The sequence below is a fragment of the Perna viridis genome, chromosome 8, assembly GCF_037379345.1.
Source record: "Perna viridis isolate PV_CMFRI_1.1 ecotype Kerala chromosome 8, ASM3737934v1, whole genome shotgun sequence".
Classification (NCBI taxonomy): Eukaryota; Metazoa; Mollusca; class Bivalvia; order Mytilida; family Mytilidae; genus Perna; species Perna viridis.
The window spans coordinates 633071-657767 of record NC_142452.1 but is presented as its reverse complement, the minus strand read 5'-3'; the positions used below and the strand labels follow the sequence as shown (position 1 = coordinate 657767).

The window sequence follows — 24697 nt, the reverse complement described above, 5'->3', positions numbered from 1 at the left end:
GATTTTTACAGGTAAATTTTGACATGTTTTTTAATGTGTTATGAGAACACACTCTTCCTCAGTATTTTCATCATAACTTTGTCATTATCAATTTGTCAATTTCATAACTTATATAACTAAAATTCTGAATAATTTCTCTTTCCCCTAGTATGATTAAGTCAAATATAAACCTGATAGGCTTTAAGAATACCCAGTATAAGGACCAGGCAGGCACAGTTATTTTTATACATTATATAGGTTAGGAGTGACCAGTCCCTGTTACATATATAAAGTCCCTGGTGAAAGGAACTTCAGTTTCTGAAGACTACACAAAAATATAGTCCAAATGTAATTCCTACTATATCATTCAATACATCTTTTATAACCTGTAAATTTGTTTCTGGATTCAGCAGTAAAATAATCTATTATTTGTGCAAATAGAAAAAAACATCTAGTCTTCAAATCAACTGAAGATTTGAGGGACTCCTTTTTGGTCTTGAAAGATGTTTAGTAATAAAGTTCTTGCAGAAATGTGTCAAGAAACATTAAATGTCCTTAACATGTTCCATTTAATACAATTATCAATCAAAATTTTATTATTAATAAATAGTATGTTATTTTGTTAAGAGTAGTGAATTGTCAGGAAAATTCAAATTGATAAAAAGTGTCTTAGTTTTGGAAAATTTTATTTCTATCAAGGAAATGATTTTCTTTGATGTTTTACTTGTCACAGTGTATGATAATGCTCTGTTGTAAGTTTTTGAATGTAAATGCAAATTAACTTTCAGACAAGTTTAAAAAAAAATGGTAAAAAGGTGAAATTGAACAAAATTTGTAAATGTGTATGCATACTGTTTAACTATCAATGAGAGTTTATACTTCAGAAATCAGAAGTAATAATTAACATTCAGTTTATACATATTATTATAAGCCCTGTGCAGGTCTGGGTGTTAAAAGAATAGGCCTGCAGCAGCGCTAAGCTTGTCGTAAAAGGCGACTAAATAGTGCTCAGAACCCTAGCCGGGGGCTAGGGCGCTTTGCCCATAGAGCAACTGGGATGTGTGCCCCATGTGGTTGAATGGGGTACCCTGGCATGTTACATGCTGGGGTTGTCAGGCTATAATACGGAAAACCTGACCGCAAACCATAGTGGTGCACCGTGTTGGGAAAGATGCCACGTTCCTCGCACGTTAAAGAACCCTACTGTGGTATTCTCCCGGAGTAGGAACCATAGGGCTCCACCACAGGAGGCTAAATTGCCCGACCCTACCCACCTCTCCCTATTTCCAGTGGCAATCAAAATTTGTCGACCCCGTTGTCCTTGTGTCCCATCCCTTTTTCATTTCATCATCATTTCATGTTCATTTTATCATCAATTTCATGTTCATCGTCTGAATATAGCTGAAATATTGCTGCTCGGACGTTAAACCCCAACAAACAAACATATTATTATAATGGAAAAAAAACAGTTCTAAATAATACTGGAAATACAAACATTAGAATTACAATTTTGTTTTACTTCATGTAATATTTGAAATTTTTTTTAATGCTACAACTTTCATAAGAATAAAAAAAACTCCAGTACTAACAGCACTTTAATTTAGAATTTGTGTCTTGTTATTAGATTTTTAGTTCTGTATTTAAGTCAAAATGGTCCTAAACTTTGTAAGATTTGTATAGTGATTAGTAGTTGAGGTTCTTTTATATTTTCTAAATAAGTCTTACCATTTAAATTATCTGTTGTGATTAGTTTAATTCATCTGTATCTGAAACCCTCTGTATCATTTACCAGGCAATCACAATTAGAGATGTATCAAACTTGAAACACGATTGTTCAGGCTTCGACCTCCTTGGTTGTATCAAACTTCGCAGAACATTATATTAATTCATGCATGTTACATTTTTCAAGGTATGAGTCTAATGGATCTGTGTATTTTGATGCACCTGCATTTGACCAAAGAGATGGACATTTCTATGCCAAACTAGTACCTGAGTCAGTTGGAGACTCAAAAGCCTTAGCTGAGGGAGAAGGTTAGTCAATGATGCATTGTGGGTAGGTTTTAGTTGATAAAGGAGGTTAATCAGTGATGCATTTTAGACAGCATATAAACTGAGGGGGGAAATAAATGTCTGATGCATTGTGGGTAGTATTAGCTAAGGGGGAAGTAACACTGATCTTCTTAGGTTTTTTAAACTGGTTCCTTTAACCACACTTTCTTTGTATTTTGCGATGGTTCAAAAAGTTTCCCTTAACCATACTTTCACGGGCCTGCTGAGATTGTTAAAGAATTTTCCCTCAACCACACCTTCACTGGCCTACTAAGAATGTTAAAAATTTTCAGTGGCTTGCTGATGTGTTTGAAACAGTTTCTTTTAACCACACTTTCTTTGGCCTGCTTTGATGCTTAAAATTGTTCCCTTTAACCACAACTTTACTGGTGTCCTGAGGTGGTTAAAATAATTTTTTTAACCCATACTTTTATTTGTCTTCTGAAGTGGTTAAAATTATCTCTATAACCTCAATTTTACTGGTCTTCTGAGATGATTAAAATTTGTTCCCTTTATTCACACTTTTACTGGGTAGCTGAGGTGGTCAAATTGATTCCTTTAACCACTCTTTTACTGGCCTACTGAGGTGGTTAAATTGTTTCCTTTAACCCACACTTTTACAGGCCTACTGAGGTGGTTAAATTGTTTCCTTTAACCCACACTTTTACAGGCCTACTGAGGTGGTTAAATTGTTCCCTTTAATCACACTTTTACAGGCCTACTGAGGTGGTTAAATTGTTCCCTTTAATCACACTTTTACAGGCCTACTGAGGTGTTTAAATTGTTCCCTTTAAAAATGGTGGTTAAAATTATCTCTATAACTTCAATTTTACTTGTCTTTTGAGATGATGAAAATTTCCCCCTATAACCACATTTTAGTTGCCTTCTGAGATGGTTAAAATTGTTTCCCTTAATCACACTTTTATTGGCCTGCTAAAGTGGTTAAAATTGTTTCCTTCAACCCACACTTTTATTTGTCTTCTGAGGTGGTTAAAATAGTTTCCTTTAAACATACTTTCACTGGCCTCCTTTGGTGGTTTAAACTTGTTCCCTTTAACCACACTGTTACTGGTCTTCTGAGGTGATTTTTAAACTATTTCCTTTAACCCACATTTTTATTTGTATTCTGAGGTCGTGAAAGAATTTTCCTTTAAGCACACTTTTACTGGCCTGCTTTGGTGGTTAAAATAGTTTTTTTAACCACACTAAGACAGTTAAAATTGTTTCCAAGATCAGGAAAAAGCTGGCAAGTTAAAATTGTTTCCAAGATCAAGAGGAAGCTGGCAATTTGTTTAATTACCATAATTGGTCATAAAATGTATATGCACTACTTATTTTACAGGTGATCTTTCAAAAGACAAAGGATCTGAGAAGAGAAGTCCAGTAGATTTTGCTCTTTGGAAGGCATCTAAACCTGGAGAACCATCTTGGGACTCTCCTTGGGGGAAGGTACATTTATTGTGGACATCATGTCATATAATGGATATTCCTTAAATTTTATACTTTAATCAAATCCTTTGACATGTTTAAATAGACATTGTTATGGGTTAAAAGAAATTTTACTTTTTAAAACATTAACATCCCTTTATTGCATCAAAAAGTTATGTAACTTTGAAGTCAGTTGACTTTTGTTTAAATGTAAAAGAAAAATGGAATGATCTAAATGAGATGAATGGCCTATTGATGAAATAATTGTAGGTTTATTTGCACAAGTTCTGAATTTTATTGTTATATTTTTTCTTGAATTACTTATTGTACCACCGATTTGTCTGAGGGGAAATTTGGGAATCATTATGTCCCTCCATCCACAAATCAGTCTGAGGGGATATTTGGGAATCATCATGTCCCTCCGTCAACCAATCTGTCTGAGGGGATATTTGGGAATCATGTTGTCCCTTTGTTTACCAATCTGTCTGAGGGGATTTTTGAGAATCATACTGTCTCTCTGTCCACCAATCTGTCTGAGGGGATATTTGGGAATCATACTGTCCCTCTGTCCACCAATCTGTCTGATGGGATATTTGGGAATCATTCTGTCCCTCCATCCACCAATCTGTCTGATGGGATATTTGGGAATCATACTGTCCCTCTGTCCACCAATCTAACTGAGGGGATATTTGGGAATCATTCTATCCTTCTGTCCACCAGTCTGTCTGAGGGGATATCTGGGAAGCATCCTGTCCGTCTGTCCACCAATTTGTCAGAGGGTATATTTGGGAATCATACTCTCTCTCTGTCCACCAATCTGTCTGAGGGGATATTTGGGAATCATCATGTCCGTCTGTCCACCAATCTGTCTGATGGGATATTTGGGAATCATTCTGTCCTTCTGTCCACCAATTTGTCTGATTGGATATTTTGGAAACATACTGTCCCTCTGTCCACCAATCTAACTGAGGGGATATTTAGGAATCATACTGTCCCTCTGTCCACCAATCTAACTGAGGGGATATTTAGGAATCATACTGTCCCTCCGTCCACCAGTCTAACTGAGGGAATATTTGGGAATCATTCTATCCTTCTGTTCACCAATCTGTCTGAGGGGATATTTGGGAATCACACTGTCCCACTGTCCACCAATTTGTCTGAGGGAATATTTGGGAATCATTCTGTCCTTCTGTCCACCAATCTAACAGAGGGTATATTTGGGAATCACCATGTCCCACTGTCCATCAATCCGACTGGGAGGATATTTTTGAAGCATCCTGCTTCTCTGTCCACCAATCTGTCAGTCTGATTATATCTCTTGTAAGTGCAACTCCATAATTATTCATTGCAATCTGATCATAGCTTTATGTTAGATATCATATGGAGATTTGCATAAAGGAAGATTTTTGTTTTTGTAGAAATCCCTTAAGAAGAAATGAAACTATTCAGTATGGTTAGCGAAATTTCTGCATAAACATCAAAGGATTTAGAATAAATGTCATATGAATATTAATAAGAAGGTCACAGTATTTCTAATTTGTATTTAAAGTGACCTCTTTAAATTATTGAGTTGGTAATTAAACTTTGAACTTTTTTGTTTTGTTTTATCTATGATAAGAGTCTACAATGGGTTGGCTTAATACTCAACAAATTTTTCAATAAATTAGAATGAAATCTCTGTCACTTCACATTGAGTAGTCAGTGTCTGTCTGCACTTATCTAAATGGTATGATTTCTATCACAAGTTTACAGTTTGTTTTGTTTGTTACAGGGACGCCCAGGATGGCATATAGAATGCTCAGTAATGGCTAGTAGTATCCTGGGACAGTCCATGGAGATACATACAGGGGGATGTGATCTCAAATTTCCCCATCATGATAATGAACTTGCCCAAGCAGAGGTAGATATTCTTTTTGATACTTTTTGTTTTTCATATTTCTTCAACAAAAAACTTTACAAGAGTTATTTTCAAAATGTGATGTTTAGGGTGTTAAATGTGACAATCAGGAAATTGATAATCAGCAGTTTACTGATAAAACTCTATACACACATGAAGTGATGATAAACATTTCCCAGTGACATTCTATTGTTCTATTGTTTAAAAGTACCTACCACCGTATCAGAGATTTCTTGTTACATACCATGTAGATTGATAATGTAATTCAGTGTAGAATAAAATGCTAATCTAAATAGATGCCTTCTATACTCAATCCTGTTATGATATAAATTGTAAGGAATACATAACATAGAGCTGTTATAATCTGCTGATAATTGTTTTATTCATACCAGTACTCTGTAGTATTAGAACATTGACCACAGCTTTAAACTAAATAAGAATATATCTTCACATGAAATGGAACAAAATTTTGTGATATGATAGGTATTATCTTATCTGTTCAGGACAGGTATTATCTTATCTGTTCAGGAAGGTATTATCTTAACTGTACAGGGCAGGTATTATCTTGTCTGTTCTGGACAGGTAACATCTTAACTGTACAGGACAGGTATTATCTTAACTGTACAGGACAGGAATAATCTTAACTTTTCAGGACATGTATTATCTTAATTGTACAGGACAGGTATCATCTTAACTGTACAGGACAGGTATTATCTTAACTGTTCTGGACACGTATTATCTTAACTGTACAGGACAGGTATTATCTTAACTGTACAGGACAAGTATTATCTTATCTGTTCTGGACAGATTTTATCTTATCTGTACTGGACAGATTTTATCTTATCTGTACTGGACAGGTATTTTCTTAACTTTTCAGGACATGTATTATCTTAATTGTACAGGACAGGTATTATCTTAACTGTACAGGACAGGAATTATCTTAACTTTTCAGGACATGTATTATCTTAATTGTACAGGACATGTGGTGTTGAGAACCACGATACATCGTAAGTCACAATAAGGACACAACTTATGTCATGCCAGAAACTGCTTTCAAATATAGTGTTTAAATTTTTATGTAGAGAGATATCCGCACATATTATTTCTTTGCAAGTACATCTGTATTTAAGAATGAGTTCCTTGTATTGATTGAAAAATTTTTTAATGTTTTTAGGAGCTTGTGATGTCGAAACCCTTGATATAGTGGTAGTTATTTCTTGGTTATATAAGGATTCCTTTCATTAAAATCTGAAACATTGTTAGAAATACGAGCAAATCTAACCAGTTGTGATATGTAAACTCCATATGATGATGACAAGGGGACATCCCATTGAAAAACAGATAGTTGACCATAGGGTATGAAAAATCATCCCTTTAATAGCATTGTGTCTGCCTTACATAAGGCAGAAGAAAATTTAAATCTGATGATATTGTTGTATCATATTCTTTTGTCCCATCTTTTTGTATACTAATTTTTAGCAGGACAAAGGGAACTCAAGATATGTATTCGGTTCTTATTATTAATGATTTGACTCCAAATGGCCAAAAGAAATGGGAGACCATTTTAAATTTTGAAGAATTAGAATGGAAAGATTATTTTAAGTTGCCATTTTTTATAACAAAAAATACTAAACTACAGTGGTTACAATATCATATTAACCATTATATCTTAAACACCAATAAATTCTTAAATAAAATTGGAGTAGTAGATAATCCAAATTGTACCTTCTGTGAAGAAGAACCAGAAACAATAGAACATTTATTATGGAATTGTAATGTTCAAAAGTTGTTACAAGACACAGATACATGGTTACTATCAAATAATATAAGCATACCACTCAACAAAAAGATATTTTTATTTTGAAACATTACATGTAGAGTTAATAATTGTGTATATAATCTGGTACTACTAAGATTAAACTATACATGTATAATTCTAGGTGTTATAAGAAACAAAAATAATCTATGTTGTGAAGTGGCTCAAATTTAACGTCAATAAGAATAATCAAAGTGTGAACAATAGCCACGTTTAAAAGGTAAAAAAGGAACTTAATACAAATAAAATATGACGAAAACGTAAAACCGAATAGATAAATGTGATCCCAAATTTTCGGCCGTATGGCCTTCGTCAGGGGCAAAGAGTATTGAAGATAAATCTGTCAATCCCTACTACAGAGACAAGGTACCCTTCAAAATTTCTCTTAGGTCTTCTGCCATTAGATATAAAAAAAAACGATCAATTTTATTAGAAATGGCAAGCATTCACTGTTATCATGTGAATATGTATTAGTAGAACACAAACTTTATCATGTAATGAATTAAGATAGAACTCAGTAATGTTGATGTACATGTAGGACAATACCCCACCACTTTTTAACTTTTCAGTTCCATCAATTTTTTTTTTTTCATTTCAAACCTTATTTTCTTTCAATTATATATGTAGGTCAGCATTCTTGGTTACGTTGAAAATTACTTTAAAGTGCACACATGTATGTATATTGTTAGTGAGTTCTACCATGATGGTTGGTATATATTGTAATTGTAAGCCATTTCTTTGTTTGGTATTATGAACTAGTACAAATCCGATCAGCAAGAATATATTTGTTTGTACATGTATATCATAATAGAAATATTGTACATTTCTGTTACTATATGTCTGCATATAACATTTAACCATGTGCTGATTATCTTAAAAAAATAACAGTGATGAAAAAAAATCATCTCTTTTATCATTGATTTTTATGTTTACCATTATCGATATGAATCCTAAGACCAAGAAACGGACATTCTTTTTTATCAATATTTGCTTTATTCAAAGACAGTTCTACAGGATATATATCTTTAGTATAAATATTGAAATCATGGTTGTTTAGAATCAAAATATTGTCCAAATATCTAAAGGTGTTGTTTTTCTACCAAATGTTGTTTGGAAGAGTATTCATTTTTTCTAGCTATAAATTGTGATTCATAATAGTACAGTCCACAATAAGTGGTGCATAATTGGTCCCCATGGAAATACCAATAACGATAAACAGTTTCACTAAAGCGTGGAATAAGTGAAAGTTTGTTCCTATGGGTTAAGATAAAACAAGTTTGTTTTCCTTTTAGTATTTCATATTTATTGGACTGAAAAGCATTTGTTTTATTTTATATGCATTTTGCTATTAGCTTGGTTTCACTGGTAAATTTTTTTCCCTTCCTGGTTACATGTATTATTTTTTCTGTTGCAGGCTTACTATGAGAATGACCATTGGGTGCGATACTTCCTGCATTCAGGTCATCTGACCATAGAAGGATGCAAAATGTCCAAGTCATTAAAGAACTTTATAACGATTACTGATGCGTTAAAATCTCACACATCTCGACAGCTACGTCTTCTGTTCCTGCTACACTCATGGAATGATACACTGGATTATGGGGATAACAGTATGGAAGGAGCAATAAAATATGAAAAATTGTTACAGGTATAAAAACTCCTTCCTTATGGCAAAACAGGTACTGAGCATTTACTCTGTATGACAGTACAGGTATAAGAGATTTGCATGGCAAAATAGAATAGAGTGAATGTTTAATGTCAGATTGATCAACACAGTTGTCTTTTAACATGCTTCACCATTAGGCTGAAACCACATCTATTGGTCACCTGGTTCTTTCCATCTGGCTTCGGGGGGTGTGGAGGGGGTACCTGTAATCTGAAACTCAAATAGTATTGAACCAATTTTATTCAAATTTTGCTTAATGGATGTGTGGTTTATTCATGTTTCTCCAACATATCAATTTTTTTACACCTCGTACAAGACGGAATTACGAGGCCCATTAAAGGGATGGACTTGACAACAAAACAGGGGATTATGAGGCCCATTAAAGGGATGGACTTGACAACAAGACAGGGGATTATGAGGCCCATTAAAGGGAAGGACTTGACAACAAGACAGGGGATTACGAGGCCCATTAAAGGGATGGACTTGACAACAAGACAGGGGATTACGAGGCCCATTAAAGGGATGGACTTTACAACAAGACAGGGGATTAAGAGGCCCATTAAAGAGATGGACTTGACAACAAGACATGGGATTAAGAGGCCCATTAAAGGGATGGACTTGACAACAAGACAGGGGATTACAAGGCCCATTAAAGGGATGGACTTGACAACAAGACATGGGATTAAGAGGCCCATTAAAGGGATAGACCTGACAACAAGACAGGGGATTAAGAGGCCTATTAAAGGGATAGACCTGACAACAAGACAGGGGATTAAGAAGCCCATTAAAGGGATAGACCTGACAACAAGACAGGGGATTATGAGGCCCATTAAAGGGATAGACCTGACAACAAGACAGGGGATTAAGAGGCCCATTAAAGGGATGGACCTGACAACAAGACAGGGGATTACAAGGCCCATTAAAGGGAAGGACTTGACAACAAGACATGGGATTAAGAGGCCCATTAAAGGGATAGACTTGACAACAAGACAGGGGATTAAGATGCCCATTAAAGGGATGGACTTGACAACAAGACAGGGGATTATGAGGCCCATTAAAGGGATGGACTTGACAACAAGACAGGGGATTAAGAGGCCCATTAAAGGGAAGGACTTGACAACAAGACAGGGGATTATGAGGCCCATTAAAGGGAAGGCCTTGACAACAAGACAGGGGATTAAGAGGCCCATTAAAGGAATGGACTTGACAACAAGACAGGGGATTACAAGGCCCATTAAAGGGATAGACCTGACAACAAGACAGGGGATTGAGATGCCCATTAAAGGGATAGACCTGACAACAAGACAGGGGATTAAGAGGCCCATTAAAGGGATGGTTCATGGTATTCAAGCATAAATCATTTGATATTGCTTTTAACATCGGGTTTTTCTTAACAAGCTGTTTTAACAGCCGGTTTTTCTTAACAAGTTGTTTTAAGTAATTCTTTTTACCTTCAACCTCCTTTTTTCTTTTTCCTTAAAATGTAAAATTCTTTCAAAATTATTGTCGTTGTTATTTAAGAATTGGTAATAATAAAAATTTTGTCTATTGAAAAATAACAGAAATTTTCCATGTGCATATTGTCTATTGCGCGAAGTGCAATAAACAAAATATGCACATGGAAAATGTATGTTATTTTTCAATAGACAAAATTTTTATCATAGCCAATTCTTATAAATTAATTTTAAAACATATTTTTATCTTTAAATATGAGAAAAGTAGCTCTGAATTTAACTGAATAGGGGCATGTCAATATTTTTTTTATCCATTGAGATATAACAAAATTATTTTAACCAATCAGATTACAGTATTTATCTCAAATTAATTTATTCTTCTTTGTTTTTAACTTTACGAAATATTTTCACGATTTTTATATTGTTATTGAGCATGGTAATGTTTTTTGTTTTGTTATTGAGCACAGTTATGTTTTTTGTTTGTTTTGTAATTGAGCATGGTAATGTTTTATTTTGTTTTGTTATTGAGCACAGTAATGTTTTTTTTTGGTTTTTGTTTTGTTATTGAGCACAGTAATGTTTTTTTTTGGTTTTTGTTTTGTTATTGAGCATACAGTGCGCCGAATGGGACTTGATCTTTTTGTAATCAAAATCAATTTTGAATACACAAAATTGAATTCCATCACAACAAAATCATTTTTGTCGTACAAAACTATGTTACACAGACTTGTTTTATGATCACTTCTATTTTGTAATGACGAAATTCATTTTTTGAGACATAATTGAATTTTGTGAGACAAAAGTCAATTCTGTGTCACAAAATTCAATTCACTGAGACAAAATTCAATTTCTGCCACAAAAGTCAATTTTGTATGCTAATTATGAATTCGAAATGTGCAGCATCATGTACACATGTACATGTATTACAAACTAAAAGCATTCAGTGCAATACAGTGGATAAGGTACAAATGTGCATGGTTATAATAAAGCACATAAGTAAAAGAAATATCAGATATCGTAATCATATAACCCACTGTGTCACTAAATCTTGAATCTAAAGATAGATCATTTGAGCATTTGTAAACAAAAGGGAAACAAAAGTTAGACACATACTATGTTGGTTTTTCATCTCGCCCGACCTGTTCCACTGTGTTATACATCAATAGAATTGTAATGAAATAAGGAATCTATCTGTATCTGGCAAAAAATCAGGAGGGATAGTGGAACAAAATAATCTTTCACTGACTTTGACAGATTATCAAATCTCACCGCACAACATATTTCTAATATGATTTTCTCGGGTAATCGAACGATTCATTTCTTTTTCCCAATAAAGCAAAAGTAGAAAAATAGTATTTTAAAACCTGCTTTATCAAACAAAAGTCATAGAAAATGTATAATAGCAGTTTAAGTCATTTCAAAACAGTTTTACTGTAGAATGTAACATAAAAGTTTTTTGTTTATTTCACTTAAAACAGCCTTAACCGTCCTGCGTTGCTTTAAATACATGTTTGTAATAGGAAACCTACGTCTGTAGTAGATATTGCAAAGTAGGAAGTGTAAATTTGGGGAAAATCCATTTCAGGAGAAAGTTTGCTGCACTTGTCATTGCTGACAGACATTGCCTTGTATGGCACTAGTGAGCTCTGCCCATTTTGTCATGTGACCTATGAGCTGGTTTTGTAGCTACAACTGACTACATAATATAAAAAAAATAATGACACAGGCAATACTTCACTGATCATAACTGCATAGAATTGAAACAAAGTAACTTCTTTTCAATATTAATAATTAGTTGTATTCATACATTTTATAGTTATTTTTAAAAAGTTACTATTTCACGAAATTTTTCAATTTTTAAAATTTTAAAAATGAAATCAAATATTTCCCTTTAAAAAGATTGATTGATTGATTGTTGGGGTTTAACGCCTGAGCAGCAATATTTCAGCTATATTCAGGCGATGAACATGAAAGGGGTGATAAAATGAACATGAAACAATGAATGGAAAATGGGATGGGACACAAGGATAATGGGGTCGACAAATTTTTATTGCCACAAGATAAAGGGGGGATGGGTAGGGTTGGGCAATTTAGCCTCCTGTTTGGAGTGCAAAGGTTCCTACTCCTATTGAATACCACAGCAGGGTTCTTTAACATGCGAGGAACATGGCATCTTTCCCAACACGGTGCACCACTATAGTTTTCAGTCAGGTTTTTCGTATTATAGCCTGCCAACCCCAGCATGTAACACGCCAGGGCTACCCCATTCCACCATCTGGGGCACACATCCCAGTTGCGCTGTGGGCAGAGTGCCTAGCCCCTGGCTAGGTTTCTGAGCACTATTTAGTGCTTAGCGCTGCTGCAGACCTATTTTTTGACACCCGGACCTGCACGGGACACCTTTAAAAAGAGTGAAATATTTTATTTTTATTGTTTTAATAGGTTATACCAGAAAAAAAAATAATGATAAGTACTCAAAAAATATTACAAAGAGAAGAATATTTGTTACCCTTATAAATGATATTATTTAAACTATTTCATCCAACATTTTATATTGGATAAGGTAAAGTATAGGTAAATTTTAAATATCAATCCCTTTTGAGGGCCTCTTAATCCCTTATCTTAATTAATGTTGTTTTAGTCTAATAATTAAATGTTGGAGAAATGTGAACACACTGGATGTGCACCTCCTCCTGTTAGGAAGAAATTTGACAAAAATTGTCCTACATTTTTAGCATGTTGAACATTGCCATTTTTCACCACTATATATTTTGGACATGGGCATGATTTTAAACTGAGAGTAAAGGATCTAGGTAAACAACGGCCTTTCTTTTGGATCAGATCATCTATCAGATCGTCTACATCATTGTTTTCCAAAAAAGATGGTACACCTAGATACAAATATAAAGTTCTTGGTAGAGATTCCTTATACTTTGTCAGAAATAATTCCAAATCATCTTCCAAATATACAGAGGAAGATTTTTACAAAATGCTTGAATTTTTTATTGATAACATCTTTGTCCAGTCCGTCATTGTCTATTGTCATCGTTAATTATTATACAAAACTCTTCTCCTCTGAAACTACTTGATCAAATGAAACCAAACTTGGTATGAATGTTCCTCAGAGAATCCTGCATAGAACTGATGTGGGGATTTTTAATCTGTCAAAAAAAATGGCAGCCATTACTGAAAATAGAACATAGAGGTCAGACAGTAGTTTTTCACATATATCTCCAAAACCGTTAGGTTTAGCAAAATTCTTTCAATAGCTGAAAGTCTTCAGGGATGTTGTCAGATGACTCCTTGTAAGAGTTATTGCCCTTGAAAGGGGAAAAATTACTCCTTTTTTTAAGTTTTCAGTCAATATCTTGAAAACTATGATCGATTAAAAGAAACTTCCAATTGTTGAGAAGATCTTATGATTAGTCCTACCAAAGAATTCTTGAGTCAAAATTGTTGGACAACTTCTCTTTAAATTTATTGCCTTTGAAAGGCAAAATTCAACCAGAAGAGCGATTCAGGCTCCTGAGAGCCTCTTGTTCAACAAAGGGTCAGCATTCAAATGGTAACAAATTGTGTCCCATTTCTTACTGACCTATTCTTTCACTTTATAGATGATCTGATCCAAAAGAAAGACCATTGTTTAGCTAGATCCTTTACTCTCGGTTTCCACTATATAGATAACATATTATCGTTTCGGTAAGTCAGCCACATATCTTCACCTACACTTAGAGATCGATGGTAAAGGATAACTAATGACCAAACTTTACAACAAACATGATGAATTTTCATTCAGAATTGTCGACTTTCATCTGTCGAGTTTTCATATCACAACTCATTTGTTATGCCAGAGCTTGCCGTAACTACACAGACTTTTTGTATCATGCTAGACTTCTTACAATTAGGCTTCTGGAACAAGGTTATGTTGCTACAAGATTGAAGTCATCACTACAGAAGTTTTATGGTCATCATCATATACTTGTGGATTGTTACAGTGTATCCATCTGCACCATGAGAACTGAATTGTTCAACATGTCATAGTTTTCCTTTCCTCTTTCATCTACCCCAGACTTGACTTTTTATGAGCAAATCCGCAGTTGTTTCTAAAAAAGCAGAGGACGCTTACTTTACTGGCAGACCTGGTACATGTTCCCAGTTTTTAGTGGAGTCCAAGTGGCTCATTTAATTTGTTACTTTGTACATATTATTTCAGTTACTTTATTCTTTGTTGTGTTTGTCTGTTTTCCATATCTGGTCTTTTTACTGGATTACATTTTTTTTATTTTGGCTAGAATCTTGGTTCCCTTGATTACTCTTTCACCACCCCTAATCAATCCAAGCCTTCCTTTAGTAGTAGTTTCATAGAGATCCATTCACTTATAGTTATTGTCTGGATATCATGAAAATGCAGAATAAAACACTTACAAACCTCTAAAATCCATAAAAATCATTGAAATGCATAGAATTGACAATTTAGGAAGTAATAGTTCAGGGACAAATATACTCCTTCAGCATCTCTTTTGATAAGTCATTACACCAAGTCTTCTGTCTTTTATAATTATAAAATGATATTCATTTTTGACACATGTTTAATCAATACTAATTATATATGATTACAGTATTAATGAACACGTGTGTATTGTGTGTGGAAATTAATACTTTACATGTTTGCTGGCTGTCACTTGTGATTTAATATCGTTCATTTCAAAATTAAAGACAGCTCTACTAAAGCTAATGAATGCGTATTGTGAGAGATCAGGACTAAAAATAGACATGCTCAAAAATATGATGGTGTCCAAGGTACAATCAGTCCATCTGTCTGTCCCACACTGAAGCCAATGTTTCCAAGGTACAATCAGTCCATCTGTCTGTCCCACACTAAAGCCAATGTTTCCAAGGTACAATCAGTCCATCTGTCAGTCCCACACTGAAGCCAATGTTTCCAAGCTACAATCAGTACATCTGTCAGTCCCACACTGAAGCCAATGTTTCCAAGTTCCAATTAGTCCATCTATCTGTCCCACACTGAAGCCAATGTTTCCAAGTTCCAATTAGTCCATCTATCTGTCCCACATTGAAGCCAATGTTTCCAAGGTACAATCAGTCCATCTGTCTGTCCCACACTGAAGCCAATGTTTCCAAGGTACAATCAGTCCATCTGTCTGTCCCGCACTTAAGACAATGTTTCCAAGGTACAATCAGTCCATCTGTCTGTCCCATGCTGAATCCAATGTTTTCAAGCTACAATCAGTCCATCTGTCAGTCCCACACTGAAGCCAATGTTTCCAAGTTCCAATCAGTCCATCTATCTGTCCCACGCTGACGCCAATGTTTCCAAGGTACAATCAGTCCATCTGTCTGTCCCATGCTGAATCCAATGTTTCCAAGGTACAATCAGTCTATCTGTCCCACACTGAAGCCAATGTTTCCAAGGTACAGTAAGTCCATCTGTCTCTCCCTGTCTGAAGCCAATGTTTCCATGTTACAATCAGTCCATCTGTCTGTCCCAAACATTTTCACACAATAACTCTAAAATGCTTGCACCAATTAACATGAATCTTTGGGAAGGTGTATATTTCTATTGTGGGAAGCTCCCTTTAATTTTTTTTTCTATATCAACTGAATCAGTTTAGCCGCTTAGTGAAATTTTTTTTATCTGTTGTGTAGCTTATGTTTCAATATACAAACTTTCATGTGCTCTGGCACCATTTGTGACTAAACAATTGTGTCCATGTGGAGTGGCACTTTGCCTGGTTGATTGGTAATTGTGCTGTGTTTTTTGAAGAATAATTGTTGAATGCCAAGCCAAAAGTTTTCTTGGGTTTCCAACTGAGAGATTCAAACAACCTTTGAGCAGTTGAAAAGAAATTTTATTGGGTCTGCGATTAGAGATTCAGGGTCGATCCAGACTGGTTTAACCATTTACTATTAATGATACTTCACTACATATAAGACCTCACATTGCTAGTACTTATAAGCTCCAATCCATTGTAATAATTTTAATCTATCCTTCTTTAAATTAAGTAAAATAAGAAATAAATTGCAATTTGATATACTTGTTATTATTTATTTGTAGGAGTTTTTTCTGACGATACAGAGTATACTACGGGCTACAGCCTCCACTGGAGTTGCTGCCTTTCACAAGTGGAATGAAGATGAAGTCACTCTCAATCAAAGGTAAAGTGGACCATGTCTTCCTTTCACATAAATGACCAGATCAAAGTGGACCATGTCTCCCTTTCACATAAATCACTAGATCAGAGTGGACCATTGCTTCCTTTCACATACCATTCCCTTCACATAAATCACCAGATCAAAGTGGACCATGGCTTCCTTTTACATACAATTCCCTTCACATAAAACACCAGATCAAAGTGGCCATGGCTTCCTTTCACATACCATTCCCTTCACATAAAACACCAGATCAAAGTGGACCATGGCTTCCTTTCACATACCATTCCCTTTACATAAAGCACCAGATCAAAGTGGACCATGGCTTCCTTTCACATACTATTCCCGTCACATAAATCAGCAGATCAAAGTGGACCTTGGCTTCCTTTAACATACCATTCCCATCACATAAATCACCAGATCAAAGTGGACCATGGCTTCTTTTCACATACCATTCCCTTCACATAAAACACCAGATCAAAGTGGCCATGGCTTCCTTTCACATACCATTCCCTTCACATAAAACACCAGTACAAAGTGGACCATGGCTTCCTTTCACATACCATTTCCTTCACCTAATACACCAGATCAAAGTGGACCTTTGGCTTTCTTTCACATACCATTTCCTTTCCCTAATAGACCAGATCAAAGTGGACCATGGCATCAGTCAGTAGGATGTATATTTTATCATAAGTAAGAGATCATCTATTAAACATCCAAATGAATATTTAGTGATGAAGTTTAAGGGGAGATAACTCTACTTGTCTTTTATGTTCTTTTTATCAGTATTGTAGTTAAATTATTTATAGAATGTGAAATGTTTTGACAGGTTGATGGATACAAGAACCAATGTACATACAGCTCTTTGTGGTATGTTGAACAATCTAAGGTGTCTTATTATTGTATAATACCTCAAAGTTTACCACAGTAAAAATTGTGTGTTATTAAATGGGGGAATGGGGGGATTGATTATCCATTTAGTAAGTATTGCTCACAGTTTGGTTGGTTTTATTCAATATCAGAACATTTATTGGTACCAGTATAATCACTGTCATAGTATAGAGCTGTATTTAGTTTTTACAAGTCATAATTAAGGGCTGCATCAAGTTTAAATGTTGTGCCTTTAATAGCCCAAACTGTTTTACATCAGTGGTCATAGCAAGCTGTGACATGCAAAGCATTTTATTCTTATACATAAACTATGATATTTGACCAGATTCAATAGATACTAGATCTGCATTGGAAGAAGTGAGAGAACTTATCAAATCCAGTAACATCTACATCAACAAACATAAATCTGATAAAACACTACCTAACAGAATGCTTTTACAGAATATAGCTAAATATATCACAGATCTTCTTAAAGTGAGTATGGCTTAATATATCACAGATCTTTTTAAAGTGAGTGTGGTTAAATATATCACAGATCTTCCTAAAGTGAGTGTGGTTAAATATATCACAGATCTTCTTAAAGTGAGTATTGCTAAATATATTGCAAACTTTAAAGTGAGTATGAAGGGAAGTGATTTTTATCAAAGTTTTAGATATTTAAAGCTAGCTATACATTCTCTACAAGAGTGTATAAATAAAAGATTATATATAACTGCAGGAAGTTGATGATTACTTAGGGAGGTGCTGCATTTTGACATTCTTAGTATATGTAAAAATGCAAGCAGAGCTGAAATACTTTTTACTAGGTATGCTGACAGTGTTTTATATTTCAGATGTTTGGTGCAATAGAAACAGATGACAGCATTGGATTCCCATTGGGAGGAGCTCAAAGTGTCAATGTAAGTAACTTCAAACTGTAAAATGTGACATCAGGCTGTGTACATGTAATTGACAACAGAGTATGTACATGTATGTGACATTAGCCTCTGTATATATGTGTAAGTGACATCAGAATATACATGTAAGTGGCATCAGACAGTGGCCATGTAAGGGACATTAACCTGTGTACATATATGTAAGTGACATTAACCTGTGTACATATATGTAAGTGACATAAGACTGGCCATGTAAGTGACATTATATTGTGTACATATGTGTAAGTGACATAAGACTGGCCATGTAAGTGACATTAACCTGTGTACATATATGTAAATGACGTAAGACTGAAAATGTAAGTGACATAACCCTGTGTACATATATGTAAGTGACATAAGACTGTGACCATGTAAGTGACATAACCCGGTATACATATGTGTAAATAACATAAGACTGTGACCATGTAAGTGACATTAACCTGTGTACATATATGTAAGTGACATAAGACTGATCTTGTAAGTGATATTAAACCTGTGTACATATATGTGACATAACCCTGTGTATATATATATATATCTAAGTGACAGAAGACTGTGACCATGTAAGTGACATTAACCTGTGTAGATATATGTAAGTTACATAACACTGTGACCATGTAGGTGACATTAACCTGCATACATATATGTAAGTGAAATTAACCTATGTACATACATGCAAGTGACATAAGATTAGCCATATAAGTGACAAAAGACTGACCATGTAAGTGACATTAACCTGTGTACATAGATGTAAGTGTATTTTGGATTTAGGTTTTACACCAGTGAACTTGTTGCATTTTACCATATCTCTCCTTTTTTCCATTTACCTGTGTATATGTAAATGACATGAAACCTTTGTACATGTAATTGACATCAGATTGTGTACATGTTAGAATAAGATGCTTGATGTGCTTAGATATGTTATTCATTAAAGACCAATGGGTGGCTTGGGTTGACATTTTCATTGTGGTGGTGTTGTTGTCTCTTTGACATAAACACCATACCTATTCTCATTATATATATAACCTAGAACATTTTATTCATTAAAACCAGTCTGATATTTTGTATCTTTCTTCTCTTTTTGTAGGTTGAAGAGACAGTTATGCCATACCTGAATGCCTTTGCAGAATTCAGAGATAATGTACGCAAAGTAGCTATTGAGCAGAAAAGTAAGTCAACTCATGTTCTTGATTCTGACCTATGGCATTAATGGGTCTTTGACACTTGTAAAGATACACAGAGACACTTTGTTGCTCAAATATTTTTGTGTGGTATATGTACTGCAATTTGTTTACTTTAAATTTATGATGCTCTTTACCATGGAATGTAGTGGGAATGGGGGACTCAGCAATGTGTAGTGTATTGGGAATATACTGCTATGTGTAGTATAGTAGGAATATACTGTTGTGTGTAGTGTAGTCATATACTAATTCGTCTCATTCAAGTTTATTCAGTATCAATATGAGAACGATTAACTACAAAATATAAAAGAATAACATTCATAAGCATTTGTCAAAATACTTTCACAAAAATACAAATGTTACAATTCACATAAATAGTATAGCAAAAATACAAAATCCGATTCGCACTAGATACTTAGTGGGAAAAGTGGAAATATCGAGTAGCACTTTGTGGACAGTGAAAAATGGAAAAATCGAAAGTGACCCGTTTAAGAGAGAGTAACTATAAATAAATATGTATTATTTGTGTGGAATGACAAAATATAAGATTGGTGTTGTTATTGTCTCTGGACATTTAAACATTTACATGGAAAAGGACACCTCGGATAAATATAGCCACAAGTCAATATCTAGAACAATATATCAAAAACATTATGCATATATAAAATACACATATCAAATGGGTTTTCAAGAAACATAAATGTACATACCATATTGGTAGACTCAATAAACCCTCAAAAGTGATCATTCTGATAATTCTTCATCGAAATAGATATGTGACCTTCATTGTTTTCATTTAAGAGTAAGCTTTTTTAAAGGGACATAAACCAATGTAACATATAATTCTACGCAAATTGTGTGAAATCAATCAATCACCAAAATCAAACACTTTGGTCTCAACAGTAGGAATATACTGCTGTGTGTAGTGTAGTAGGAATACACAGCTGTTTGTAGTGTAGTAAGAATATACTGCTATGTGTAGTGTATTGGGAATATACTGCTATGTGTGGTGTAGTAGGAATATACTGCTTTGAGTAGTAGGAATACACTGCTATGTGTAGTATATTTGGAATACACTGCTATGTGTAGTGTATTGGGAATATACTGCTATACTGCTATGTGTAGTGTAGTAGGAATTTACTATTGTGTGTAGTGTAGTAGGAATAAACTGCTATGTGTAGTGTAGTAGGAATACACTGTTGTGTGTATTGTAGTAGGAATATACTGTTGTGTGTAGTGTAGTAGGAATATACTGATATGTGTAGTGTATTGGGAAATTACTGTTGTGTGTAGTGTAGTAGGAATACACTGCTATGTGTAGTGTAGTAGGAATATACTGCTATGTGTAGTGTAGTAGGAATACACAGCTGTTTGTAGTGTAGTAGGAATATACTACTGTGTGTAGTGTAGTAGGAATATACTGTTGCGTGTAGTGTAGTAGGAATACACTGCTATGTGTAGTTTAGTAGGAATATACTGTTGTGTGTAGTGTAGTAGGAATACATTGCTATGTGTAGTGTAGTAGGAATAAACTGCTATGTGTAGTGTAGTAGGAATACACTGTTGTGTGTATTGTAGTAGGAATATACTGTTGTGTGTAGTGTAGTAGGAATATACTGATATGTGTAGTGTATTGGGAATATACTGTTGTGTGTAGTGTAGTAGGAATACACTGCTATGTGTAGTGTAGTAGGAATATACTGCTATGTGTAGTGTAGTAGGAATACACAGCTGTTTTTAGTGTAGTAGGAATATACTACTGTGTGTAGTGTAGTAGGAATATACTGTTGCGTGTAGTGTAGTAGGAATACACTGCTATGTGTAGTTTAGTAGGAATATACTGTTGTGTGTAGTGTAGTAGGAATACACTGCTATGTGTAGTGTAGTAGGAATACACAGCTGTCTGTAGTGTAGTAGGAATATACTGCTATGTGTAGTGTAGTAGGAATATACTGCTATGTGTAGTGTAGTAGGAATATACTGTTGTGTGTAGTGTAGTAGGAATATACTGCTATGTGTAGTGTAGTAGGAATATACTGCTGTGTAGTGTAGTAGGAATACACAGCTGTTTGTAGTGTAGGAGGAATATACTGCTGTGTGTAGTGTAGTAGGAATATACTGCTATGTGTAGTGTAGTAGGAATATACTGTTGTGTGTAGTGTAGTAGGAATACACTGCTATGTGTAGTGTAGTAGGAATATACTGTTGTGTGTAGTGTAGTAGGAATATACTGCTGTGTAGTGTAGTAGGAATACACAGCTGTTTGTAGTGTAGGAGGAATATACTGTTGTGTGTAGTGTAGTAGGAATATACTGCTATGTGTAGTGTAGTAGGAATAAACTGTCGTGTGTAGTGTAGTAGGAATATACTGTTGTGTGTAGTGTATTGGGAATATACTGCTTTTTTGTAGTAGGAGTACATTGCTGTGTGTATTAAGAATATACTGTTATTTGTAGTAGAAATACACTGCTATGTGTAGTATTTCTATTTTATATTATTTCTATACTTGTGAACTCTCTTGTGTGATAATATATTATTTCTATACTTGTGAACTTCTGTCTTGTGTGATAAGATATTATTTCTATACTTGTGAACTTTTGTCTTGTGTGATAATAAGTTATTTCTATACTTGTGAACTTCTGTCTTGTGTGATAATAAGTTATTTCTATACTTGTGAACTTCTGTCTTGTGTGATAATTTAAAATTATATCTGATTATTAGTCATACCTGTACTGAAACAGTGTGATGAGGTACGAAACAAAGTCTTGCCTGATCTTGGTGTACGGTTAGAGGACCAAGATGATGCCCCTGCAGTCATTAAATTCATGGACCCAGAAATCATCAGGAAGGAGAGAGAGGTAGGTACAATAAAGAAGACCAGATCTGTAGATATTAACACCCTTTGATTTTACATTGGTATGAATCCTTCAGTGGGCTTGTGGTGGTGGGTTTGTATCCATCAGTGGGCTTGTGGTGGTGGGTTTGTATCCTTCAGTGGGTTGTGGTGGTGGGTTTGTATCCTTCAGTGGGCTTGTGGTGGTGCGTTTGTATTGAATGTAGGATATTCAGCCAAATCACATCAAAGATTGGTGAAATTAGTTGTCACAGCTTCTCACATGCCACAATTAGGAGATATAGAGTAATGAATGGTTTACATAGAGTCAAAACAGTGTGTCTGATTGTGGTGACATTCCTACTTGTGGTCTGTTGCTCCTGTGAGCAATAAGTGTTGGACTGGTAAAAAGCACTGTCTGTTTGATTGGTCAGATGTTCTCATCATGAAATATGACATGAAACCACAATCAATCAATCAATCATTGTGGAAGATGATGTATGTGTCTTCTTGTTTTTTTTTTGCTCTATAAATTAATAAACATTGTGTACTTTTATAACCTTTTTTCACATCGTTAGTTAGAAGAGCAAAGAAAGATAGAGAAAGAGAGGAAGAAAAGAGAACAGGAAGCTGCTAAGGTATGTAGGTTTTCAGGAAATTAGTATGAAGGATACAATTAAAAAATTAAAAGAAATGTATCCATTAAAATAATTTCACAATAAAGTTGTACTACCCACAAATTAAGGGCTATGTTGGAAAGACATTGTCTGTGTCTGTCCACTCATCTTTCTGTTGCTACTTCTCTCACTTCTCCTAAACCAACAGGCACAAAGAGAATGAACTCTCTTCAAGTGGACTTAAATCGACCTTTTAGTTAGATAATACATTCCCTAAGAGGTATCCAGTATTAGCTATATTAATATATGATTCCTGTATTTACAGAATAAAACAAGTCTGTAACCACAAAATATTGTAATTAATGTTAGAATGTTAGAAGTGCATCCTAATCCCCAGACGTGATAACTGGGGGATATTTGTTACACAGGATTGTTTTTGTTACACAGGATTGTCTTTGTTAGACAGGATTGACTTTGTTACACAGGATTGACTTTTTTACACTGGATTGTCTTTGCTACACAGGGTTGTCTTTTTTTCCAGGCCGCCAAAGAAGCTCTTGACAGAATTCCGCCATCGGAACTCTTCAAAAAGGAAACAGATAAATATTCCAAGTTTGATGACAGGGTATGATAATAGTTTTAACAGTTTTTTAATGTAATCAATTGACTAATAAAGTATCTGTTTAAATCTGCTGATAGTTAAAAAGGTCAATATTGATAGTATTACACTGCCAAAAGTGCCACTTGTTGCTTGACTCATATGATAGTCTGATTCTTATATGTTGATATGAATCTGATGCATGGCACTTTCAGCTTTGTATATGTAAGTTCTGGTGAGTCTTTACTTTAAGGGTGAATAAGTGTTGTAGACTGGGTCTTAATGATCCTTATAGTAATTTCTTACTTGTATCGTTACAATGAAAGGATTTTATAAACTTGAGTTGGGTTATAATCTTGTCTTTTTTGTTTAACCTTTTATAGTAGAATAAGTGAGGAAGTAAGTTTTCTGTACAGGAGATATTCATATTAACCCAGCTTCCATGAGCTTTCAAGAAGAAATAATTCAAATGAAATTAATTTGTGTTTTAAGAATGCTGACTTTATTGTTTCAGGGAATACCAACGCATGATGCAGAGGGCAAAGAGTTGACAAAATCTGCCCTGAAGAAGCTTACAAAGCAGTATGAAACACAGGAAAAAAAATACAACAAACTTATGGCTAGCCATGGAGCTAAATCTGATGGACAATAACATGGATATTTTGGCTATTTAGAAATGGCTGGATCAGGAACTTGGACATTTTTTTTTTAATAATTTTTGATCTGTCATGCATGTTGTCTTCTACCATTATTTATTAAATGTAGTCTTAGATATAATTTGTATGTTACTTGTCATATTTTTTCCTAAATTATACAGGAAAGTACCTGGTCTTAATACCTCTTATTTTGCCCAATTACAGAAGGTATTGTCATTGTCATTGCTAATTGATTATCTATCACAAGTTACTGAGGTCCTTGTTGAAAAATTGCTTTGACAAAAAATTTGTTTCAGAATAATGCTGTAAGTAAAAATATAAGACCAACATACAAGAAATTATTATTGGATTCAAGAATAAAATTTAAGGAATGGAACAGAGATTGTTATGTAAAGTCACATTACAGAATTGAAACATTTTTTTTTCAAAGAAAACAACATGTGTTACTGGGGCTTAGTAACATAAGGCTCTAATGAGCACAATTTTTATACGACCATAAAAAATTTGCAATCATACAATGATATATGCAGTGGTCATATGTAGACAC

At 34.5% G+C, this 24697-nt stretch overlaps 1 protein-coding gene across 2 annotated transcripts in view; it reads left to right on the top strand.

The window, feature by feature from the left end:
- LOC148608732 (cysteine--tRNA ligase, cytoplasmic-like) overlaps positions 1-24323 on the top strand; it is a 169518-nt gene extending 145195 nt beyond the window's left edge. For both annotated transcript variants that reach the window (XM_088596443.1, XM_088596444.1), the window contains 13 exons: positions 1889-2010; positions 3371-3477; positions 5228-5356; positions 8584-8817; positions 16366-16466; positions 17290-17330; positions 17677-17825; positions 18185-18250; positions 19353-19434; positions 22168-22304; positions 22858-22917; positions 23438-23521; positions 24009-24323. In XM_088596443.1, coding sequence (XP_088452569.1) covers positions 1889-2010; positions 3371-3477; positions 5228-5356; positions 8584-8817; positions 16366-16466; positions 17290-17330; positions 17677-17825; positions 18185-18250; positions 19353-19434; positions 22168-22304; positions 22858-22917; positions 23438-23521; positions 24009-24146 — 1450 coding nt within the window. In that variant the 3' untranslated portion in view covers positions 24147-24323. The remainder of the gene's footprint in view (positions 1-1888; positions 2011-3370; positions 3478-5227; positions 5357-8583; positions 8818-16365; positions 16467-17289; positions 17331-17676; positions 17826-18184; positions 18251-19352; positions 19435-22167; positions 22305-22857; positions 22918-23437; positions 23522-24008) is intronic.
- Positions 24324-24697: the final 374 nt, after the last annotated feature.